Source organism: Excalfactoria chinensis, chromosome 7, assembly GCF_039878825.1.
Source record: "Excalfactoria chinensis isolate bCotChi1 chromosome 7, bCotChi1.hap2, whole genome shotgun sequence".
NCBI classification, from domain to species: domain Eukaryota; kingdom Metazoa; phylum Chordata; class Aves; order Galliformes; family Phasianidae; genus Excalfactoria; species Excalfactoria chinensis.
The window spans coordinates 24,270,295-24,293,107 of NC_092831.1; the positions used below are offsets into that span (position 1 = coordinate 24,270,295).

The 22,813-nt window shown below is 43.6% G+C and overlaps 2 protein-coding genes across 2 annotated transcripts in view; one reads left to right on the top strand and one right to left on the bottom strand.

Moving 5' to 3' along the window:
• ALS2 (alsin Rho guanine nucleotide exchange factor ALS2) overlaps positions 1 to 22,813 on the top strand; it is a 78,692-nt gene that overhangs the window by 9,435 nt on the left and 46,444 nt on the right. The window contains exon 4 of the mRNA XM_072341741.1: positions 13,420 to 13,545. The gene's annotated coding sequence lies outside the window, so the exon portion shown is untranslated. The remainder of the gene's footprint in view (positions 1 to 13,419; positions 13,546 to 22,813) is intronic.
• The window catches only part of CDK15 (cyclin dependent kinase 15), a 33,025-nt gene that overhangs the window by 3,720 nt on the left and 6,492 nt on the right, over positions 1 to 22,813 (bottom strand). The window contains exons 7-12 of the mRNA XM_072341743.1: positions 20,751 to 20,874; positions 20,046 to 20,166; positions 13,436 to 13,529; positions 10,960 to 11,023; positions 3,930 to 3,978; positions 1,298 to 1,437 (exon numbers count right to left, since the gene is read on the bottom strand). Coding sequence (XP_072197844.1) covers positions 1,298 to 1,437; positions 3,930 to 3,978; positions 10,960 to 11,023; positions 13,436 to 13,529; positions 20,046 to 20,166; positions 20,751 to 20,874 — 592 coding nt within the window. The remainder of the gene's footprint in view (positions 1 to 1,297; positions 1,438 to 3,929; positions 3,979 to 10,959; positions 11,024 to 13,435; positions 13,530 to 20,045; positions 20,167 to 20,750; positions 20,875 to 22,813) is intronic.

The window sequence follows — 22,813 nt, forward strand, 5'->3', positions numbered from 1 at the left end:
GGGATTGGAGATGTCACTGCGGGAAGTGCTTGTCCGCCTCTCCGGCAGCAGCAGAGCCCTGTGGCTTTGACAAACCTCATTTAATTGGGAGGAAGCCAGGAGGGTTTGAAAGAACTGAAACATCCACGAAACTCCTTTTATCAGGCATAATTTAAACTCTGCATGGAAAAAACCCTATATGTATAAAGAAAAGTCAACTTCCCTCCTGCTGTGCGTGCTCCCCTCCTCCCCCCCCCCCACCCCCCACCCCCGGCACAGGCAGGCTCCTGCGAGATTCCATCTTTTCATTTTTCTAAAAGTGTCAAAGTAGATTTGTGCTCTGTGGCTGGGTGAACAGAAAAGGAATGCAGATGTCTCTCACTCCTGCTCACGCACACACAGCACCTTCAGAAGGGCGGCAGTTTGGGAGAGATGCCGGCTGGCTGTTCCTTCACTTGGGATATGTCACAGAAGCCAGAAATTAAGTTTTCAAATAGCTTGACAACACAGTCTAAGAAGGTTTCTTCTTAATTGCACCTATCTTTAAAAGAAAAACACCGGAAAACAAACCAGCATAGCTGGTGCGTGGAAGACAGCAGAGAATGCCGGGGCTTTCTGGCCTGTCTCCCAGTAGAAGGGAGCTCTTCCCACTGAGAAACAGAACCTATAGCTTGTGAGACCTTATATATATTTATCGTCAGCTCAGGGCAGGAAAGGCAGATGTGTGTGACGTGTATATGCAGCTGCGTGCTTAAGAAGAGGCAGCAAGGGGAGAAGAAAATAAGGCAGGTAAAACTGAGGGAGAACTGGTGTGACAGGGTATGAGGAACAGCTGTTGCTTCCAAACATCAAAGGGAGCAGGAGGAGCAGACCAAGGGAACTGGGGCTAACACATCATGCTGAGCAGCTGGGAATTCAGGACATCAGGAGGGACCAGCATGCCAGTTACACTGAATACACAGCATGAGCCAGCCTGAGGAAAAGCTCAGGGCCCCTGGGGTTATAGAATGGGGGAGAAACAGCCCATCAAAGCACATAGACCTCAGCTTTGAAAGTGCAGCATGGGTACATCCCATCCAGGTCCAATTCTGTTGTTAACTCTGTGGTCGAGTGGAAGAAAATGGAAAAACAAGCTATGGAATTTGCACTGGCATTTAAACTTAGTAGCATACAGGAGTGGGAGGGGGGGGGGGGGGGGGGGGAGGAGGGAGGGCAGGAAGAAACAAGATGTCCAGGTCCAAAGTACTGAAGCAACTTGTAGTGAATGGCCATTTGAAGTAGATCTTTGTTGGTGAAGTGGAATCAAGGGTCAGCTTACCAGCAGGCACTTGATAAAGCTGAGGAGGCAGAGGGCTGAAGAAGCCATGAAGAAGGGCATCTTGTGCAGAGATTCGCCCCAGAGGGAAGGCTGTGAGCATTCTGGAGGCCAAGTCCTCTGCAGCTGGCGCCCTGCTCAGCCTAGCAAAACAGGAGAAAAGTAGTGCAGGAGATGAGCACAGGCCAGAAGGACAGAACAGAATTAGACCCAGCCCTTCTCAGAGCTTGATGCAGAGACAGTGACCCACAGGAGCTGTATACCACAGATACATGGCTTCCTAGGACATTTATTTTGCCACGTGAGCTTGGTTACGTTGAGGAATATATTCGGGATCTCAGCTCAAGCTTATCTTCTCAGGGGAGTTTTGAAAATTAATCGATATTTTTTTTAAAGCTGTTTGTGAGTAAAAGGGAAAATGCTGCTGGGTGAATTGCATCTTACATGGCATAACTGGAACGTCAAAGGTTAACATTAACAATTTACATGGAAAAGTGCAAATGCACAGAATTACCTGAATGGTCCACTGAGCAGATCGGAGGTCAAAACTGAAAAACTAAAGGAAATACCTATACCTATCTTCTGCCCTAGCACCAGTCATGTATCTGGTTGTAAAATGTGTTAGGGATTCAGGGAGCTGAGTCTGCTTTACAGGGTGAGAGATTAAAGTAGATGCAACACACATCTCCAAGCCCAGCAGATGCCAATGCTGAGCAGCTGCTTCCTAGAGGAGCACGCAGCTGGGGACAAGGAAACGGAGGAGAGAAAACAAACCAACAAGCAAACAAATAAAAACAGTCATTTAGTTTTACAGCTTTTACTTTGTTTGTTTGCTCTGATCATGTTTCAGCACCAGGAGGCCCACGGCGCCCACTCCTCTGGGCTTCAACCCTCTGCCTCCAGTGCCCCATCCCCATGAGACCACAGCCAGGATCCCCCACCCCTCTGCTTCCCTTCCCTCTGCAAGGCATCTGACACGGCACCAATTTCGTTCTGAGGGTATTAAATGTCTAAGAAGCCTTTGTAAAAGGTATCCAGCTTACTGTGGTACCGTGGTATTTAAGGGCTGAAATCTTACCTCCTGCAAAACAGTTTGAGTTTGAGCAGACAGGGGTGTAGGGACAGACAGGGAGCTGATGCATCCAGAGGTGCTCACTAGATCCATGCCACCCAGGATATGGTGGGGTCTTACCTGAGCCCTGCTGCCCCGTAACCTAGTTGCTGCAAACTGCCACCCTGGCAGCCTCCCACCACTGCTCAGGCTTCCCGGTGACAGGCAAGCTCTGCACAGAGCACCCCTTTGATTTCCTAATTGGCCATGGAGAGTCATGGCTGAGCAGTCTGTGTGAAGCAGCTCTTTCCTTCTCAAGAGCCAAGAGTGCTAATATGGCCTTAGGATGCCTCACAGGTCTGGGGCCAGCCCACACGCTGCCAGAGCTCTGCCATGGCCCGTCAGCATGCAGCAGTGAGGGAGCCTGTCAAGGGCCCACAGCCAAAAAGCAGAAGTGCAGTACAGCAGGGTTTCAAGGAATATAGTTATTTCTTTGTTCAGTCTGAGAGAGGGTCTCTTCTGTTCTAGGACGTGTGTTATCGGGGCTTGGGATGTACTGAGCTTTGTGTCTTTCTGAAGATGTGTGTGACAGTGGCTGGCATCTCAGCAACCTATGCTTTGCTGAAAACTTCAGCAAGTTTGTTTAGCAACTCAGAACAGCGGGAAAAACCCAGCTCTAAAGGACAGCATATTTCCTTTGAGCAGTGGTGAATCCAAAGTGATGAGCTGAACAGATAATGAACACCAATGATGAAAAATATGGCTACATCCACAAAGAATAATTGATTCTTGACCTGAGTTCTGAGGACGAATCCTATCTATACTTTCCTATGTATCTGTGAAGCTTGTTGTGTGTGAGAGAGCTGTCAAAATCAGTATGGGAAATGCTATGTTAATGGCTCTAAGTTGTTAGGCACTTTGCCTGCTGGTACATTTATTTTGCTTATATATATATATATGTATGCATGCATCTATGCTTGTGTGTGTATGCACATTATAAGTGCTTGAAAAATGCTCCTCTCCTTTACAAGCTCAGGAGTGTTTGATGGTGTAGGTGACTGTTCAAGCTGAGGTCTGTAACCAAGGCCCTAGTATTGCAGATTTTGGCTCCTGAAGAATGTGAATTTTCCTCTCCTAACTAATCAGGGGATTGTTTCATTGTCTTGTGTAATGCTGCCCTGGTATGTCTTCCTTACCACTGCTGAGCAATGTTCCTACAGCATGTTTCTAGAAATGAAAACTGAGACAGTGCAAAGCCTGTCTTTGGTCTAGACAAGAGGGCCTGGGAAAGCAGGACCTTCTGAATCAAACTGTGCCCCACAAAAAGCTGCACATAATGTCCTCGAATCGCTGCTTATCTGAGAACAATCCCTCCTCCTCAGAGAATAATAACCCTACTATGTGCCTACCTCTACTGAGGTCTCTCAAAACCAGTTGCCTAACTGATGTTAGATTTACTTTTTACTACAGAGCCGCCCTGTTCTTCCTCAGCTTGCCAAAAGAGCTCATTTCAAGTTAAATGATTGCATAAAGAAACAAATAAACCCAGAGGCCATTTTGACATTGCCATTACAGGTAGCTTACCTGTCACAGATCACTCGAAGTCTCTGAGGTCTCCTGGAAGCAACGAGTTCTAGAAAGTGCAATATGCAATCACAAGATGAATCAAAAATCAAGCCAAAACTCATTCTTTGAGCCCTTACAAAAACACGTGCTCAGAATTTCAAAGGGCCCCATAGAATCTGTCATCTTAATATTTATTAATATACATTATTCCTATAGGATTTGGGTACCAGCACTGATGTTAATAAGACTGTTCCAATTCTGTAACCCTTTCCTTTCATGCATTGTGAATACAGGTCTTGGGCCTCCATCTGTTACAGTAAGGGTCTTTGCTTTGACTTCAGTAAATGCAGCATCAGTCCCCAGAGCCTTCACAGTGAGGAAGTAGAAAGAGGTCTGCAGGTCTGCATTCCCAGCTATTACTTACAAGGGCTACTGAGGATGCATGTATTCCCGTATGGGTACATGGGGCTTTCCTGCATGGATGTGGCAGAAGGACTGTGGACATGCACTTGGATCCCACCCTGTTTTTGCCCACTGCTCTTGCTGTCAGTTCCTCACTAAGTTCATCATTCATCGTGTTAACCATTTTCATGCATGCTTTGTCCTTATTGATTCAAGCATCTCTACCAGACTGGAACACTGCAGAGTTTGCAGCTTTGGAAAGCTGTGTTGTTGTTGCCATTCTTTAAGGACACTTTCCTAACAGTATGAAATATGTGGAGAAACACATTCTTCAGATGTTTTCTTACAACACACAAATTTTCTCAAGCTTAGATATGAATAAATGGCTTGCATGCGGAAGATTCTCCTTGCAGCTGATTAATGAAGACATTTTCTTGCATCAGAAAAGCTGTAACTTATACTCAGCTACATTTTCCTGAGCACCATTGCTGACAGCAGAGATGAAAGGTGCCCTAGTCATGACAAAGGGAGCAAGAGTGGCGTAGCCCTCTCTTCAGCTGGGGACTGAATAAGCATACCCCACAGCAGCAAGACCACCTGGAGGCAAGCACCACTGCTCTCTTGCTGGTTTACTGGCATATAACGCCCTCTAATTTTGACCAGGCCTTATCCTGCAAAGTCCTAGAGCATCTGCCCTTCTTTGTGCCAGGGAGAACACCACGCTACTCAGCCACACAGTTCAGGGACAGAAGTGTCCAGCTGCAGATGAAGCAGGAGGCTCCTTTGCCTTCAACCTGTGCAGCCATTTTGAGAGCAGCAGGCCCTGGGGCTGGGTCACTCTGTGTCTGACTTGATGCACAGACAATGTGAAGAAGTGCAAATGGCTGAACTTTCAGCACTTAACCTTTCCAGCAGCAATCTTTCACCATTAAGCAATGCAAGCAGGTTGTTAAACCTGTCTATCACAGTGTAAGTAACAGGTCACAGCTGAAGCACTCTCTTACACTCAAATAGTAAGGTAATTTGTAAAGTGGTAAATGGCAGTAGAATCTGGGGACCGATTCATGACTGCTTAGGTGCCAGAGCTCTGGAATTATCACAGTTATAAAGAAGTGATATGTCTTTAGTAAGCCTCTTCCCTGGTCAGTCACTGAGATTAACTCTGGCAGAATGCTCCTCTTGGATCACTATTAGCATATTCTCTAGGTCCTCTTTCCTTCTCCTTTCTCCTTAAACTGTAATAAAAGTGTAGAAATAAAGTGTCTGTACTGAGTAGAGATATAAAGTTTCCAGGAAAAAGAGAATTGAGTTAAAATGGTTTGGAAAGATTTGGTTTTGTTTTTTGTTTTGTGAGGCAAGATTTGGGTTTTTTTTTTGTTTGCTTCTTCACTGAGCTGGCCTAAAACTTTCAGATGCTGCCACACTCTGCCAGAAAGTTTTGATTCACTGAGATGGAAACATTTCATGGAAATATATCAAATCCCTTCAATATTTAACAAAAATGCGGAAATTACTTAAATATTGTACTTTACTGAAATCTTTGAATGTTAATATTCTTTAAGGAGTTTAATATAGAAGTCAAAAAATGCAAGTTCAGTTGCTAATGGCAGGGCAAAAGGTCTCAGTGAAATCTAACTGGAACATTACTTTGTCTGTGTGAATCAAAGAGGAAACTGGATTTTCCTTACCTTACAGATAGTAATACCAGCTCACTTGCAGGGAACTGTGACTAATACTCAAACTGCTATGTCTTGAGCAAGATTCTTGACTATAATTTAACATTTATATAACTCAGAGATTTATAATTGTCTATAAGGGGTAATATAAGAGTCAGTAAGCCAACTACTGCTGTCCCAGTCCAAACAAATCTCTCAGTGCAGAATTCTGCTTGAGCAAGAACAGCCAAACTTGCCACTTTGAGTAGACAGAGCTTTGATTATAACTGGAAGATATGGGTAAGAAAACACTGTGTCTCTACTCAAGATTTAATGCAGTTAACTAATCCACTTTAAATCAGTTCAGATTAATCTCCTGACTGACCCCATATAGACAAAGCGGCAGAGAATTCTGGGACCCCATTGTGTTGAGCAGGATGAGAGCGGAGCAGTAAATATTTTCCCTACTGTAAAGATTAAGACCAATCCCAAACTGTAAAATAGAGTAAACAGCTATTCCTTAAAGGCGAGATATACCACTTAAAAAAGTGGATGAACTACTGATTTAATTACCTTACAGTGATGATAGATACACACATGAAATGATGGGATCCTGTAGGGCTGATTGGATTTTTTAATGGTATGAGTAGATCTGAAAGGTAGTGCTTGGGTTTGTTATTTTCTATCAGTATGCAGTGCAGTGTGTGCTAATGAGGAAATACCTCCCTACATGAAAACCCAGGTGGAAGTGGCTAATGAACCGATAATGAGGCAAGCAAGCCAGAGGACAAAAGTTAAACTTTCCTAATTGATGAAGAGAGAGAAATAGGATGCCTAGTGCTGTTGGATGAAGGCGCTGAGGTTGCAGGCTCACAGAGAAAATTTCTCTCATTAGTGAAATCTCTGTGGCTGCGGGACAGGATGAGCTCTGCCCGTGTGGCAGGCTGTAAAGTGCAGGCTGTGCCCAGTGCCAGGCAGATAGGGAGTTTCCCTTCAGCCTGGCCAGCATATACTGCGCCTTGGCTGCAGCACAGCTTTTCCTTTTGGGATCAAAGCAGTATGCAGCTTATAATGGCAGTAAGGATTTCATCATTTTAGAATTCAGTTTCCAACCATCCAATTTATTAAATGAAGCATCAGCATAAAAAAGTGAGATTAAAAAAGCAGCATTCTGAGTTCAGGCTTCATCTGCATTTTCAAAAATGCCATTTGATGTTTGTGTTCCACTGCCTGCTGCTTGTTGCCTCCATCTGCCGGTAGCATGTTGGAAAAGCAGGAGATGCTAAAAATGTTCTCAGGAGGAAGAGTTCACTTTGGAAAGCTTTTAAATCTCATTCGGCATAGCAAAGCTTGCAGACATCTGAAAAACGAGGATTAATATGAAAACGATTGGTGTAGCTCAAAAAGCCAAGTGAGCACCATGAGCCTGCAAAGGGAGCCGATATTACCTGGCACAGGAAACTTAATAGTCTGTGCGATAAATGGAGGAGCAGAGCACACTCACAGCAAGTTACAGCTCACAGGAAGCTCGTTGCATTATAAACAAATAAGCACTGCTCACCCTCTTTGCAATCTGAATGTCAGAAAAATGAGGCATAAAACGATGCATTGGGTGCTCCAGTATTCCCAGTTTGGCAAAAGTACTAGCTTAATGTCATGGGCTGTGATTCTTAATCCTTTCCTGCCCTTGACCCCTGCTGTCTAGATTCAAACTTGTAACCATTAATGGGGCTGGATCAAAACACTGGCCTTCTGGTGTCACCAATGGTGTTTAGAGGGGATTTAAACTCCCTGCTTTTCAGTGCAGTGAAATGAACACAGCAGTAGATTAATGCAAGGATTTGAGCTCACACAGCATGAGAGCTTTCAAAAATAGTGTTAACAGAGCTACAACTGCCTCTTTCAGGGAAAGCAAAATGAGGAGAACAGAACAAATGAACAAACACAGGGCAAAGCCTTGTCGCTACGGGCTGGGCTCCTAAGCACAGAGAACTGGGGAGAGGGCCAGTGAGTGCACTGGGACATGGGGCTGGAGCTCTCCCAGCCCTGCACATTCTGCAGGAGCCAGTTCTGAAGCCAGGGCTGGGAGAATGTCATGCTTTGAGGCTCCGTGGCTGTGCATAACTCACTGCCCCAGATCTCTGGTGGACAGAGAGCAGGAGATCAGAAGCTACAGGGCTGGCGGAGGAGGAGTTTCTTGCCTGTCTCCCTGCTCACCTAGGTTTGGGCGTGGGCTGAGATTTCATCAAGCTTCAGGCAATGGGCATGGGGACCATTTCTGAATTTCTCTGTGCAAGGGGCACGGACACAGGTGGACAGGTATTGCCTTTTGAACAGTTCTTCCCCTGCCAATTTTCCACAGTGGAGCTAGGGGAGCTGCTCTTCCTGCAGCTGCCCTGTGTGTGCCTGACTCTCACACTCTCTGTGTCTCCTCTTCAGGGTTTGCAGCAGGATGTGCTCAAGCCCACAGTAGTGACAGGAAAACATCTGAAGGTTTCCAGCTTTCATTTCAAAGATTCCTACTAATCCACCTGGCCCAGGAACCCTTCCAGTAACAATCTTAGTCTGGGGCTGAGCCTGCACTGCTGAATCCAGTGGGAGTTTTGCCATCAACTTCAATGAGAATAGGATCACACCTCAGAGCTTTGTTTTGCGCGTGTTCGTGCTTTGCCTCAGGCAGGAACCTGTTTGTTTGTTTGCTGCCTGTGCTCACTGCAAACATCAATAGGACTAGCTAAAAGCATTCAAGCCATCAGATCTGGGGAAGCTTCCCAAGTTTGTTTGCTTATCTGAACTGTCCCAGGCAGTGGGATTCACTCCACTGGGCTGGGAAGAACCTCAAGAGGGAAGGTTTCCTCAAGCAGCTCCAGAGCTTCCACTTGGTGAGTGTGTCCTGGGGGGACAGCAGCACTTGTGCCTCAGGGAAGAGGGGGGAAGTACTCAGGGCACGTTTAAAGCAAATAGCTTTAAACAAAGAGACTGATTTGCCTTTTTACTGGCAGCCTCATCAAAAACTGACTTGGTTTATTTCATGACTAGAGCATAGAACATATGCACAGCCTTATTCTAAGCAGGCTGGTTTCTACATCCCAGGTCTGAGCCAGGTGCTTGGCTCCTCTGTGTGGCTGGAGCAGCTCGGAGCTCCTTCAGCAGGCTTTGAGGAAGGGAAAGGATGCTGGCCATCCAGCTGGCAGAGGTATTGACCCAAACAGTGGTTCAGCACCCCTCTTCCATATTCTTGCTAACATGGTGGGACATTTCTACACGAGAGTGTCCTCTCCTGCACTGACTCCTGCATTTCTGTCTGCTCCAGCCACAAATGCCACCAGCATCATAGCATCACAGCACAGGGCACTTCTGGCCCACTGCAGTCCATTAACAAAGCACTCTATCCAGTCTGAAAGCAATTCAAGAATGAAAACTGCTTATACTGACTGGAGCTATTTCCATGCTGCCTAGGTGCATGTCTGCCCCTCCCAGCCTTGTCACTGGCATCCTCTGCAGTGACAGAGGACAGTGCTGCTGCTCAGGCAAAAGAGTGTTAGAAGGAATTATTGCTCAGGACAAGCCAGATATTCTGTGTTGTCTCTTCTAATTTCTTCATTAGTTTACCACTGGTGCTCCCACTTTTCAAGTATCCCTCAATACAGTATCAGGAGAGTTTTTGCCCTTGTATGCAGAGATGACTGCTGTCAAAAAAAATTGTCACCAGTTTGTCGCACTGTCGCAAACCAGCTTGAGCAGGTCTTTCTTCCCTTCAAAACTTGTAGAGTACCCAACCAAGCCTTCAGCAAGTTAGAGAAGAATGTGCTTCCTCCGGCTGTCTGCTCTGTGCTCACTCCCTATCCAAATTAAACTTGCTGTGGACAGCGACACATTCCCATTTCACGCTGGTTTGATTAATGTGTCTCAGCTAATTGTGTGAAGGATTCCAGCTCTTTCGACTGTGAGACCAGGTTATTGTTCAGCCAGTCGTGGCTACCATGTGAAAATGGGAGCTGTTTAGTGTTCATGCACCAGAATCAAAGGAGGGGCATCTTGGACTGGGTCACAGAGCAACACCCACTTCTTTGAAAAGATGTTACTATGCTCTACTAAACCTGTAAACCTCCTGCTCAAAGCACGTCTTCTCCCTCCTCCTCTTCCCCCTGCTCTCTTTTTTTCCCCTCCAGAGAGACAGACTCCCCCCACCACTCTCTTAGGGTACAAGAGAGAGAGAATGGCTAGACTGCAGATGGGTGGATTTCACATTCCAGGGTTTTTAATATTTCACTTTTATATTTCTCTTAGAGAATGATCCTGCTGAGAGGCTGAGAATCAGTGCTCATCATTTCCCCCTCACTGACACTTGAATATATTTTCCCAAGAGAAAACATTAAACAAAAAGAGAGAGAAAGACAGAAAGGGGGAGAGAGAGAGAGGGAGAGGGAGAGTGACTGAGCTAGCTTTTCAAAGCATACTTCTCAACCTGCCCACATCAAAATAAGAGACAACTGGCCCTTTGAAGTCCAGGACACAGACTTCTCTACCAGCCCATGTGGAAATAAAAGAAGCCAGCTTTATAAATCACACAGAATTCTCACCTTGCCCACATCAGAATCAGGGACAGCGACCTTTAAAACTGAGGCTTAAGGCCCCCAAACTAATTTCCATAAAAATGAGAAGAGTTCAGATAAACTGTGTCCCCTGGTACCTGTCAGCTTTTCCAGTGTAAAACAGGAGACATTGGTCCTTTGCACCAAGGACTGGGGACTAACTAGATTGTTAGCACTTGGGACAATGAAGTCTTCTCAGTATATCTCAGTGAGGCAGCTTTGCCATACGTGTACTTTTGCCTGTATCTTAGGGCACTCTTAAGACAACACTGTTGTTAAGTAGTAAACTTAGGGATTTAGTAACTGCCTTTTTCCTAATATGAATTAATGATCCAAAAATTACTGTGGTCAGTGGCTCAGACCAAAAGCTCCATATTCCTGTGAGTTAATTCCTACCTGGCTTATACTTGGGGAGCTTGGAAAGTCCTGGCCAGGTGTCTTCAGTTGGGACCCCTAATACCTGTGCAAAACAAAAAAAGAGGGTGAGTAGAGCAATAGCCTCAGTATGTTGTACCTTGCATTGGTGCAGAGCTGCACAACTTGGTCTCAATTCAGAGAGATTATGGCCCTTACTGTGACCCAGCACAGATTTGTACTGCCTTAGGTGGTACTGGATTTACCTCTGCACATAAATGACATTCACATTTTAGCACTTCATGTTACAACGGAAGGGTTCCTGCTGAGATTTAATGTTGTCACTCCTGGGAACATCGCTGAAGGTGTATGCAGCTTCACTGCCAGGTGCCACTCATGCATATGTTCACCAGCTCAAGGGTCACACTATGCACAGAATCACAGAATGACCTGGGTTGGAAGGGATCTCAGGGATCATGAATCTCTAACCTCCCTTCCAGGCAGGGCCACCAACCTCCCCGTTTACTAGACCAGGTTGCCCAGGGCCCCATCCAGCCTGGCCTTGAATACCTCCAGGGATGGGCCATCCGCAACCTATCTGGGCAGTCTGTTCCAACACCTCCCCACTCTCACAGTAGAGTTCTAGAGTGTCCTCCTGTGCTAGCCCTGCACTGAAGACTGCCCACTGGCATTGGTACCCACTGATACTTTCAGTGGCAACTTGGGCTGCAAACTGTGATAGAAGCTCCTCTAAGTGAGGGGTAACATAGGCAGGAAAGACAGCCAGGAACAGAGAGGAGTGGTATTTGCCTCCAGAAGAAATGTTGATGAATTCACAGTCAGACTGTCTGAAGGTTTGGCAAGGTGAACATATTTCACAGCATGGAGATTTTCCAGCTCTACCATGTCTATGTGGTGTTTGAAACAACAATCCTGCACGGAGATAAGCATCCTGGATGACATAGAGTCATGCACACAAATGCAAACGGTCTCTAAACCAGTGCCTGATGCCTCTATTATTAGTACATGAAAGGAGCTGACTATTAAAAAACAGTAGGAATCCCCGTTCTGAACCTTCGACTATGCAAAATATCTCAAGCTAGGCATCGAAAGCCTCTAAGGAGCTTTGAAATCTTGGCCTAACACAGAGTCTCATTCCAGGCTGTATAATAACATAAAACCTACTGTGAAAGGCACTAATTATTTCATGGCTCTTAAAGCTTCCTCATGACTTTTAAATAAGTTTTTGCCTTCTATAGCACAAATCCTATTAATCACGGTATCAGTTCTAATACCAGAGAAATGACGATAGGGCTATAACCCTCCAACTGTAAAACCACAGGAAATGTATCCAGAGATTTCAGCCATGTGTGGAAGGATAGCTTTCATTCACACTACAAAACTGAGTCCTGCCCTGATTTTGAACTTGTTAATTGGCCAAGTATGGATTTTTTTTTTTTCTTTTTCCTCAACAACTCTCTCTATTCACTTTCTATGAAAGAGAAATTCAGCATTTATTTGAGTGAACTGAAATCGAGTCTAATAACTAGACTTGCTCGTAAGTCTTTGTAACAAATTCTAGCTAGAAGCAGAGAGGAAAACCCAACCTGACAGGATGAAGGAATTAAGAAGTAAAACCTTGACTTCGACAAACTTGAGGTTATAAAGTCTTCTCTCACCACTTCCCAACTTTAAGTCTTCTGCTCTTTCTGCTTTGAAACGCCATCTTTGGAAAACTGCCTGTGCAGAAGAATAAATCCCTGAGAGATGTGAAGGGGCAGTTACCTATGGCAAAACCCAATGGGAACCTCTGGGTTGACCTTTCTGGAGAGCCAGTAGTGGGGTCAGAAGTAAACAGTCAGGAACATACAGAATCCACCAGTGCCAGGAACTGTCTCAATTTTGCCAATAACTACTGAGGGTGCAGCAATTGGTCTTGTTTCCCCAGCAGAAAAGTCATCTTAAGAGACTTTTAAATCTCTCTGCTTTTATTCACTGGTACCTTCGTAAAGTATCTTTCACACTTTTCATTATGCCAAAGCAGTCTCGAGGGCTGCACCATAATCTGGTTGATAGAAAATGTTCCAAGTCAATATAATAAAGGACCTGCCAAAAAACCCTGGGCCTTGCCATTTTCCAAGGTAGTTTACTAGCAGCATTAGTGCTTCTTTGTGAAATTGTAGCGTTCTGTATCCTACAATAAGTAAATGAATTAATGAGAGGAATAGAATTTGCAGTACCTGCACACCTTTTATGCCTACTTCAATTTGATGTCACTTTAATTGGCTTTAAATTTTTGATGAGATGACAAACATCAAAGGAAAGTCATTTGATTTACTCTTGTGTCTGTAAGAAAGTTGCCAAATATAAAACGGGTTACAAAGTCTGCTATGAACTTGGCAGACCGAACCAAATTATTTCTGCTATTCACAGGACCTATGCTCCAGACTGCACAATTAAGTAGGGAGCTGGAACAACAGATTCCTTTCTCTCCCATTTCAGGATGTATTTTACTCACCGTCCAGATCTTCTCCAGCTGTTCAGGAACAGTAGAAGTGCCTGCAAACACTGGCTGCCCCTGGATCATTTCAACAAAGACACAGCCTGCGCTCCTGCAAGAAACCCAAGGTATTAACTCATTCATGTGCTTCATATGCATAGTATTAGTGTGGGGTGGGCAATGGAGAGACTGCAGGTGTTGGAATGGAAATGTACAAACCTTGATTTGTAAATTCTGAAATCCTGACATAAGTTGTAAATATCACAAGTTTTGCATCTCATGCAAAAAATGCAAGTCTGATGTGTAGATATTACACATCCACCTGCTTTTCACCTAGTACATGTGTATAGGAAGGAAGGCAGGACATGAGGTGCCTGTATACATGTACCTAAGCTTCAGCAAAGGCTGATCTACTTCCATGGTACAGTGTTAGGCAGGCAACTTCATTATCAAAAAACTTCACTTCCTATGGGAAGGGCCATGCTATACAGCCTTGGGCTTCCAGCACTGTCCTAAGCACTTGCATCTGGCCCTTGTTCCCAGTTGTTTGCAGTAATCAGCAACTTCATCCATGTCCTACACATTGAAACATTTGACCTAAAAACCCAACAAGTAAAATAAGACCAAAGGAGACTAGAGATTCATCACACTCGCATCCTTCCAGGATAAATGTTTTAGAATAACATAGAACAGTCAAAGTTGCCTGTGAGTTATGGTTCCATCTGCTTTTCTCATCAGCCAGCCAACTAAAAAAACAATTCCCTTCACCAGAAAAACAAGACAGGTGATATCCTTGGAAAAGAAACTCACTAAATACCATCTTTTTTTTAATCTTTTTTTTTTTTCTTTTTCTTTTTTCTTTTTTTTCAGCAGCAAACTCTTTATTTCAGGTCTCTTTCAACCTATCCTGTTAAAAACCCACCTTAAAAAAGATAGTCAGGGCAGATGCCTGCACAGCAGGTTTTGCTCTGTGAGAAAAAGGTGCAAAATCTGTGTGATGAGAGTAGGAAAAATAAATGGGGAACTACTGGACAGTTTATGGGCTAGAAGGATGCACTAGATGCAGATAAAACACTGAAGCACTAACCAGCAGAATGATTTCCCTTCAGAAGCAATTAGCCCTCCTCTGGAAAACTGAAGATTTCACAGCATAAAAAAATCAGTGGCAAAGACAAGTTAAAGTGATCCTATTTTTATGTTGTCCTCTGCTCTACATTTTTGCTAAAGCAAACCAGCCAGCTTAAAAAACAAAACAAAAAGAAAACAAAACCAAACCCACCAAAGCCTGCAAAAAATGCTTGATTTTACTGAGGTGGATTAGTCCTGCTGGGAATAACGATTAGATAGTTGTGGTCAGGGTAGATTTATCTATTTGCAGGTGTTTCAGTCTTGTATTATGTGTTGTAAAACTCTGTTCACTTACTTTTTATCTTTACCTTCCAAACGTTTTCTAGGTTTTCTGCCTTTTCACTAACCCCCCAGGCCCACCTTTTCAAGTTTCGTCTTCCTGTTATACCAGATTTGAGTCTTTCAAGTATAAATGTTGAAACCCCAGGTCTGTCTAACTGACTCTGACAGTATTATTCTCACTTGCAGAGCTACAGCTAGTAATCTCCTCTGGTCATCTGTACTGCTCTCTTAGCACTTATGTCTTATTTTTCCAATGCTGTAGATGCTTTTCCCATGTGGCTGTGGTCAGCTGGAAGGCTGACATGCAGTTTATCTCTGGTATTCATTTTGGTCATCCTCAGGTAATGTCAAGCCTGTTTGCAGATCCATATCTAATAATGTTTTCACAAACTCCGATACACTTTGGGTTTTGTGAGTTTAGCTCCTTATTCGTCAAATGTGCTTTCACACAATCCAGGCTTATCATGAAACTTAACCCACAGCTTTTGCAACACAGATGTTTGTGTTTCACAGTACTACCACATCACTAGATATTATTTCGGAGCCCGCTCTGATGAGACCAGTGCCATAACAACCCTCTGTTTTCACAGCTGATATATGTGCTCAGATGGCTTGCCCTATTTTGCAACCACAGGGGCTGCTGCAATCTATTAATGCCCTTGCACAAGTCTAACTGCATATGGTCAGTGCAATTTAAGATTTGTGCCATGAACAGAATCAACTCTGTGTGTTTTTGGAGCAAGCAATCCTGACATTTATCCACAGTTTGGGTTCTGATATCCTAGCTAGAAATGGCCATTAGACTAGCAACAATAGAAACTTTGTATGGATTCAATATAGCCCTCAAATGTCAGAGATACCACTAGACCTTCTGCAGAGATTACTTCTGATGAACAGTGCTGTGCGATTTTCTGAACTGAATCTAGACGTATACACAACACTAAGGAAAAGGGCTGGTAACAGTGAAAGCGTTCTGTGAATGTCATCTTCATGACTTAAATTGCTTTGATGAAAGATTTGAGGCAACAGAGTTCATGGGAGGCAGCCCAGATCTGCAGTGGTTTCTGTAATTGCTGAGAAGGCTTACAGTCCAGGCAGAGCAGTACATGGAAGTAGGAACTAGAAGGCTCTTTTTTTCCCCCCTAGATTTATTCCCTCGATTTTTTTCTAGATTCTCTCTAGCTCCCCTTAATAATTTCTTAAGAGCAAATTGTTCAAAAATTCAAATCTAATGAAACAGTCTTTTTGCTAATGGGCGAGCTGTCAGTTTGAGGAGAGGAACAACTTCTGAGTTCTTACAAATTTGCCTTCTGGTAGAGCTCTCATTTGTATTCCTGGTTTATTCCAATAATATCTGGATGCCTTTCAACTCCAGTGTCTCTTACAAAGACAAAGCTGTCAGAGCAACCACAACAGCTGGAAAGGAAGAACTGTTTCCTGTATTGTGACTCAGCTGATGAACATCCTTTAATGCCTGCTTGATACTGCACTGATTCACCAGTGGCAATTGTAACTGTTGCTACCCCTGTGTGTTTCCAGGCTGAAATATGCTTTTTCTTACAGAAAGTCCAGAAATAGTTGGAACTAGTAATGCAGTGACATGTGGGCACCCACCTCTTTTCCCAGGTAGACTTTTCTATGGGTTAAGGAAAAAAAGACCTGGTACTAGACATCCGATTAACCTCTCTAGAAGCCTCAGTCTTCCAGTATATGATAGCTCCAGGCACTGCCCTTCCAGCATTATGAAGATCCTTTTCTTAATGAGAATAGTTCAAAAAACAACCTTTACTTTTAAATATTTCTTAAGAGTTAGGCCTGTTTTGTTTTTCTCCTTCTTCCCCTTAGTCCTCTGGTGTTCATTCCTGAAGTTCCCTCACCTCTGAAAGCCCAAAAGCTTCTCAAAACATGTCAGTTCCACAGAGCAGTCTAGGGAAGCACTGGGGCAGGGCAAGGAGTGCATCATAAACTGCAGAGGAGTTAGATAGGGTCTAACAGCAAATTCTGCCAGGAGGAGGAAATGCAGAGCAGCCCTTCAACGCCTGCTTTGTGGCTGTTCAGTAGTCACAGCTACTTTCTTAAACTTGCTGTATCCCTCTGAGACTGATGCATTTTTGAGAATGGGTTCTTAGCAGTGAGAGGGGAAGACAGAAGTGCTGTGCTCGGGATGGTCTCCCTTGCAGTGGTGTCAGACAGAAGTACCCTGCTGAGATCAGTAGAGTTACATCGCTGCAAATAAAACCAAGGACTTTGTGGTACCTCCTAGATCAGTTTGTTTTCTTTTTTGCCTCCTACATTAAGCAGACATTGTACCATCCTGCATGAGAAAACAACAGGCAGTGATACCATCTGCAGGCCCTCACAATGTCTTTCAGAAAGGAGCCTAGGCATGATGCTTCAGCATACACCAGACACGTATGTGAAGCAATACACTGACAGCTAAAATAACAGGAGAATTAGAACTGGTTATTTGAGCAAACATAAACAGGGTTGGTTCAGACAGCCCCATCACATCTGCCTGCAGTTCCTGCCAAAGGTTTGGATTCTTCAGTTATTCCTCAGCCTCCAGTACTGCATCACACAATGGAGAAACACCTTCATCAGGATTAAGATCTAAGGTACCTCTGTGGCATCCTGCAGTTTCCTCTCCACAGATTCTCTGTCCTTGGAAAATTGCAATTTGGCATTCAGCTGCAACTGTATCTTTCACCTTGTGCCTTGCCAGGCAGTGCTGCACATTGAAGCCCCTGGCCTAAGTCTCCCAGTTTAACAAAATAGGGCAACACGATCCAGACCTGGCAGAAAGCTGTAGTGGGCCTGGCAGGTCTGTGTCAAATGACTACATAGGAATTCTTTTTCTGGGTGAATCCATGTGGGGAGATTCTTGCAACTATCATAGAAGAAATTACCTGGAAAGCTTGTCTGAAAGGAATACGTCACTGCAGGTACTCGTGATGTTGAAAGCTGAATTTCAAAAACCAGCACTGAACATGCATAAAGCCTTTACTGTTTAGAAAAAAAGTCTCCCTGATATGCAGTGTAATCGTGCTGAAACACTGTCAGTCTCCCCAAAATCCCTTAATTGAATTTTCTAAAGTCTTGAAGAGATAGTGAGGGAGAAAGAGAATAAAAAGATACATAGAGATTAAAGCAGCTTTTCTAGTTAGTCCAAGAGCTAGCGAGACTCCTTCTATATCTTTCTTCATCTATTCAAGGCCTCATTCACTTCCTGTGTGCCTCCCACTGACAGTATTGCTGCTTAAGCACACTATGCATGAATTGCCATAATGTTTTATTTTGTTGTAATTGGTTTCTCTAAACCAAGGCTTTAACACTCACTGTCTCATGCCATTAGCAAGGGCATTCTGACCTGCCTTCATGTAAATTGCAGTATCCAAAAGAAATAGTTTTTTTTTTTCCCCTTTCTTCCCAATAGACAAGTAACATCTGTGTGAATTCACATTATTTCCTAATAGACAAAAATTGAACTTAAATGCAGTGTACATCAAGATAATAAATGACCCTTGTTAGAGGAAGTTACTGAATAGAGCTCACTGAAGAACTCTCTATTCTCTCAGCATGACATCTTTCTTTAAGGCCAACACTTGGAACGTTGTTATTATAAGGAGGCGTTATAACAAAGGTGCCTATAGTGTGAATGTAGTTCAGCGGGACTGAGTAGTCTGCTGTTAGAGCTGGACGGAGTGCTGGATGGGATCTTTGTCTTCCAGCCCTCTGTCGCCATCCAATGCACTAGATCAGAGATAGTAGTGGGGATGCTGGGTTTGCACTGGCAGAAATGCCAGGCCTTCCGCGTGCAACCAGGGCTTAGGACAGCCACAGCTTTCAGGAAAAAATACAGGTTACCACCAGCATCTGCCTAATGCAAACCCTCCAATCTGTTAGGCAGGCATCTTCCTCAAACACAGCAAACATTCCTGAGAGACTGTCTGGAGAGCAGAGGTGGCAAGGAATGGGAGGGAAAAAGTCAGGACTTCTGGACTGGCTTAGCAGCTGGAAGCCATTAAAATTTAGCAAGGTTTTCCTCCTCAGAGAAATCTTTAAGCAATTAAATTAGCATCAGCCCTAGGGAAGTTAACAAACAAATCTCCTGTTTCCCTGAACTGCCCTCCAGACTTAGTTCATCAGAGGCTCCAATAAGCCACAGATCTCTGGCAGGAGATACTGGCTGGAGCTTTGCAAACTTACCAAACCCTCTTCTTATGCATACTTCAGCCTGCTGTGCTCCCACCCTTTCACAGCCTTCAACTCTGCACAGCAGTAGAGAAAAGTCTCAGTGTGACACGCACAGGCCTGGTCTGTCATGCACATCAACTGGTCTGAAGGGAGGTCAGAGCTGCAGCACTACCTACAGAGGTAAAATTGCCAGGAATAAAGATACACTGCTGCTTCTTCATTAGATTCATATTGTCCATGAGTAAGTTAGGACTGTGTTGTTGGGAGCAGAGAGACAGAAAGTGGATGCACACTCAGACCCAGCTTCACATCCAGGCCAGCTCAAAAGGTCCAGTGAAACACTCATTCTCTCCTGCATTTTACCTGCTCTCAGGAGCTTCTCTCCCTTCAGTTTTGCTATTGCATAGCTTGCTTTCTGTGATTCCCATGCATTTTAAGGTTTTATGGTAGAGCTCGTAAGATAAGAAGCCTTAACTGAGGACAGTTCTTCTCTTGTATGAAGTATAGAGTGTGCCTAAGATGTTATTTAAGATGAATGACAAAGTATTTCAGAAGTAATGAACTTCTCAGACACTTTTATATCTCCAGACCCATTCAGAAGCCCTTTACTGCCATCTTTTGTTGCGAAGGCCAGTCATCACTTGCATATTCATGGCTACATTCATCATTTTTTCACAAAACCATATCTGTAGCCATGAGCTACCACTGCCTCAGCCAAACACATATACACAAAACCATAAGCGCTTTAAGGTAACACAAGACCTGAAACCTCTTCATAAATGTCACCAAATGAGATTTACATACTTTACAAATCTAGTCAGGTCAGATTTGTATAACTCCATAGCTGATACATACTGATATAATCCCCCAAGATGTCTATGAGCCCTGCCAGTACAAAACTCCCACATGCTCACTCACTTTCTACAACTGTAACTACTGTAGCTTGGTTGAGTTCATTTATTTCAGATAAAGATTCCCCCCCCCCCCCCCAGAAGACCCCAGATGATTTGACATAAGCCTGTACCAGATATCTAGATCAGAAGAATAATCTGTAGCTCCAAGCAGAACATCAGGAGGACGGTACCAGAGCGTCACCACTTCAGAGGAGTATGTCTGACTGGGGATGGACTTGGCACGAGCAAGGCCTGCCAGAAAAAAAAAAAAATAATACTGAGTGCTGTGACAGTACAGTCTTTCTATGAGTACAATACAGAATGATAATATTAATTGGAAACAGAACATTATTTTCTCTCAGTTCAATAAACACAAACAGTCCCAATGCAGATTTCAATCAACTGACAAAAAAAAAAAAAAATGGTGTCTGGAAGATACCTCCGGGGCAGATCAGATCAAGCAATATTCTATGTTGTGCTGGGCTTTACCATTTGTGACTGAAGCAGCCATCATAAACTGATGCCAAGAAAGCCCTTCTGTTCAGTACATGGCTGTGGACTTCACATGTCACATGATTTTCTGATGAGAAAGGGGTTGATTCTCAGTTCTCTTGAACCAGTTTTATGTGGCAGTAATTACTCTGCCTTAAAAGAGGTTACACCCTGCAACTAGTAGTGCAAATACAAGAAAGGCTGGACTGACCACAGAAATACGTTCCTGAAGTTCAGTAAGAGATTACACTTCTGTGATGTAACTGGCTGTGGATACAGATCTGTGTGCATGCTAAAGCTTCAGTCTGAGTGGATATATTAGCAGTATACAAATTGGAACTCACCAAAGTCAGCTAATTTGAGCTCACCAAGACAGCTGATGAGCAAATTCTGGGGTTTCAGATCACGGTGAAGAATATGTTGGTGGTGGATGTATGCCAGGCCTCGCAAAAGCTGGAACATGAAGAGCTTGAAAAAGCCAACAAAAAACAAACTGAGATGATTTGGTGTGAATTTGTATTGATGCATAAGCTCTGAACTTTATAAGTCCTGGAATAAAGCAGAGACAAAGCAGCTGAAAAAGGAGTAAAAAACTGGAAAAAAAGTATAAAACTATGGCAGGGTATGATTACCCCAATGCTTTCAGGTGGAATATTTCTCCACAAGGACAACTATAATGCTGTCCCTACGTGCACATTTTGGAAATTCAGCTTTTCTCTAGAAGTGGAGCGTTGACTGCAGGAGCTACATTGCAAAACACAGCCTAACCTTTCACAACAGCAGATATTCTGACTTCAGTGTTGATAACGAAGACCTAAAGCTAAGCACCATAAAGGTTTAAAGAGCTGGAAAGTTTTCCCAGTTGAGCAAGTTAAACCAGCAGAGGGAGTTGTGGGGCTGCTTCTCACACCTACACTGCCTCTCCCCAGCCCAAGCTTGACCAGCGAACTGACTCGTTTGGCAATGTGAGCTATAATCTTCCAGCTGGGAGAATCGAGAAAAGAGAAAAGCAAGTAAGAAAACAAGCTAGAAAGAAATTTCAACTCCTACCGCTATGGTGGTATAAATAAGCCTTAAGTAAAACAAGTTGGGTAGAACCAAGGTATGAAATTGGATAGAGGTTAGAAAACAAAATGCAACAGAAGTATATAAATAGAATCTATCAGAGAAAAGATTTTTCACTAGAAGCTTAACCTGAAGCGGAACAGTGACACCCATAGGTCATTTTTCATACCAGAAAAGCATCCCTGTGATATTCTGCACACTTGCATCACATTCAATAGGAGCCACTCAGAGGAGAAAAACAAAACATTTGCCTGCAAAGAATGAAACAAACTACATAAACCACATCAACCCCCTAAAGGAACAGAAAATCCTTTTTGTGATTTGATTTCTGCTGACAGTGAGGGCTTGAGGCAGGAAAGGAGCAGCTGGCTGGTTTTACTCACACAAATGCCAGGCAGTACATGTTGCAGCCATGTACTCCATGTGCTTGACAAGCCTGCCTGGTAGTAAAGCCCTGGAGATCTGTGCCAGACAGCACCACATCTTGGACATATCTGAGCTTTAAGGATGTTAAAAATCAGAGCCCCAAGAAACTACATTAGAATTGGTGTTGCTTAACAACTATCTGAAAAAAGATGAGAACAAGGTGGCAGCATTTGAAGATGACAGAAGTATTTAGATTAGCCAAGATAAGAAGTGACACTGAAGAACTTCAGAGAGATCTGACAAAGTCAGATGAATAGGCAGTTTGATAAGGTACAAAGTTACTGTTGACAGCTGTAAGATCAATTAGCTGACACTACTCAGGAAAAGGACCCAGGCATTCACCGAGGACATCTGCACTGAAACTGTACGTCAGTGTGCAGCAAAAAGCCTGAAAGTTAATTAAATGTGAAGATGTATATGAAGGAGAGTCAGAGACTATTATAACATCAGTCTACAAAGTAATGGTACATCTTCAGTTCTGCTCAGTTCCAGCCAACCTATCCCAAAAAGCTGTGGCAGAAACAGAAGAGGCTTAAATGACTGTAAACATGAAGACATTATCAGATGAAGAAAGAGTGACATTTGAGAGCTTTTAACTAGAGAGGTTAATATTCTATGATGATACAAATCTGTATAAAGACAAATTTGCTTGCCACGAGATGTAATTGTCCACAAAAGCGAACTAGGCTTATGACATTGGAAGAACTAACTGCAGAAAGGCTGTGGAGACCAAGGGGTGGTCTGTTACATCTTTGCCAGTCAGCTTTTCTCCAAAGTGCTTGTCAAATATGGGACAAATAGATGTTAGTAAGAGTTTAAAGATGTTTGAAGCACTGCAGCAATTTACAGTCAACATATATAGAAGAAAATAACATTCTTGTTCATACTTGAGGGGATGTGAGCCTTTTAAGGAACT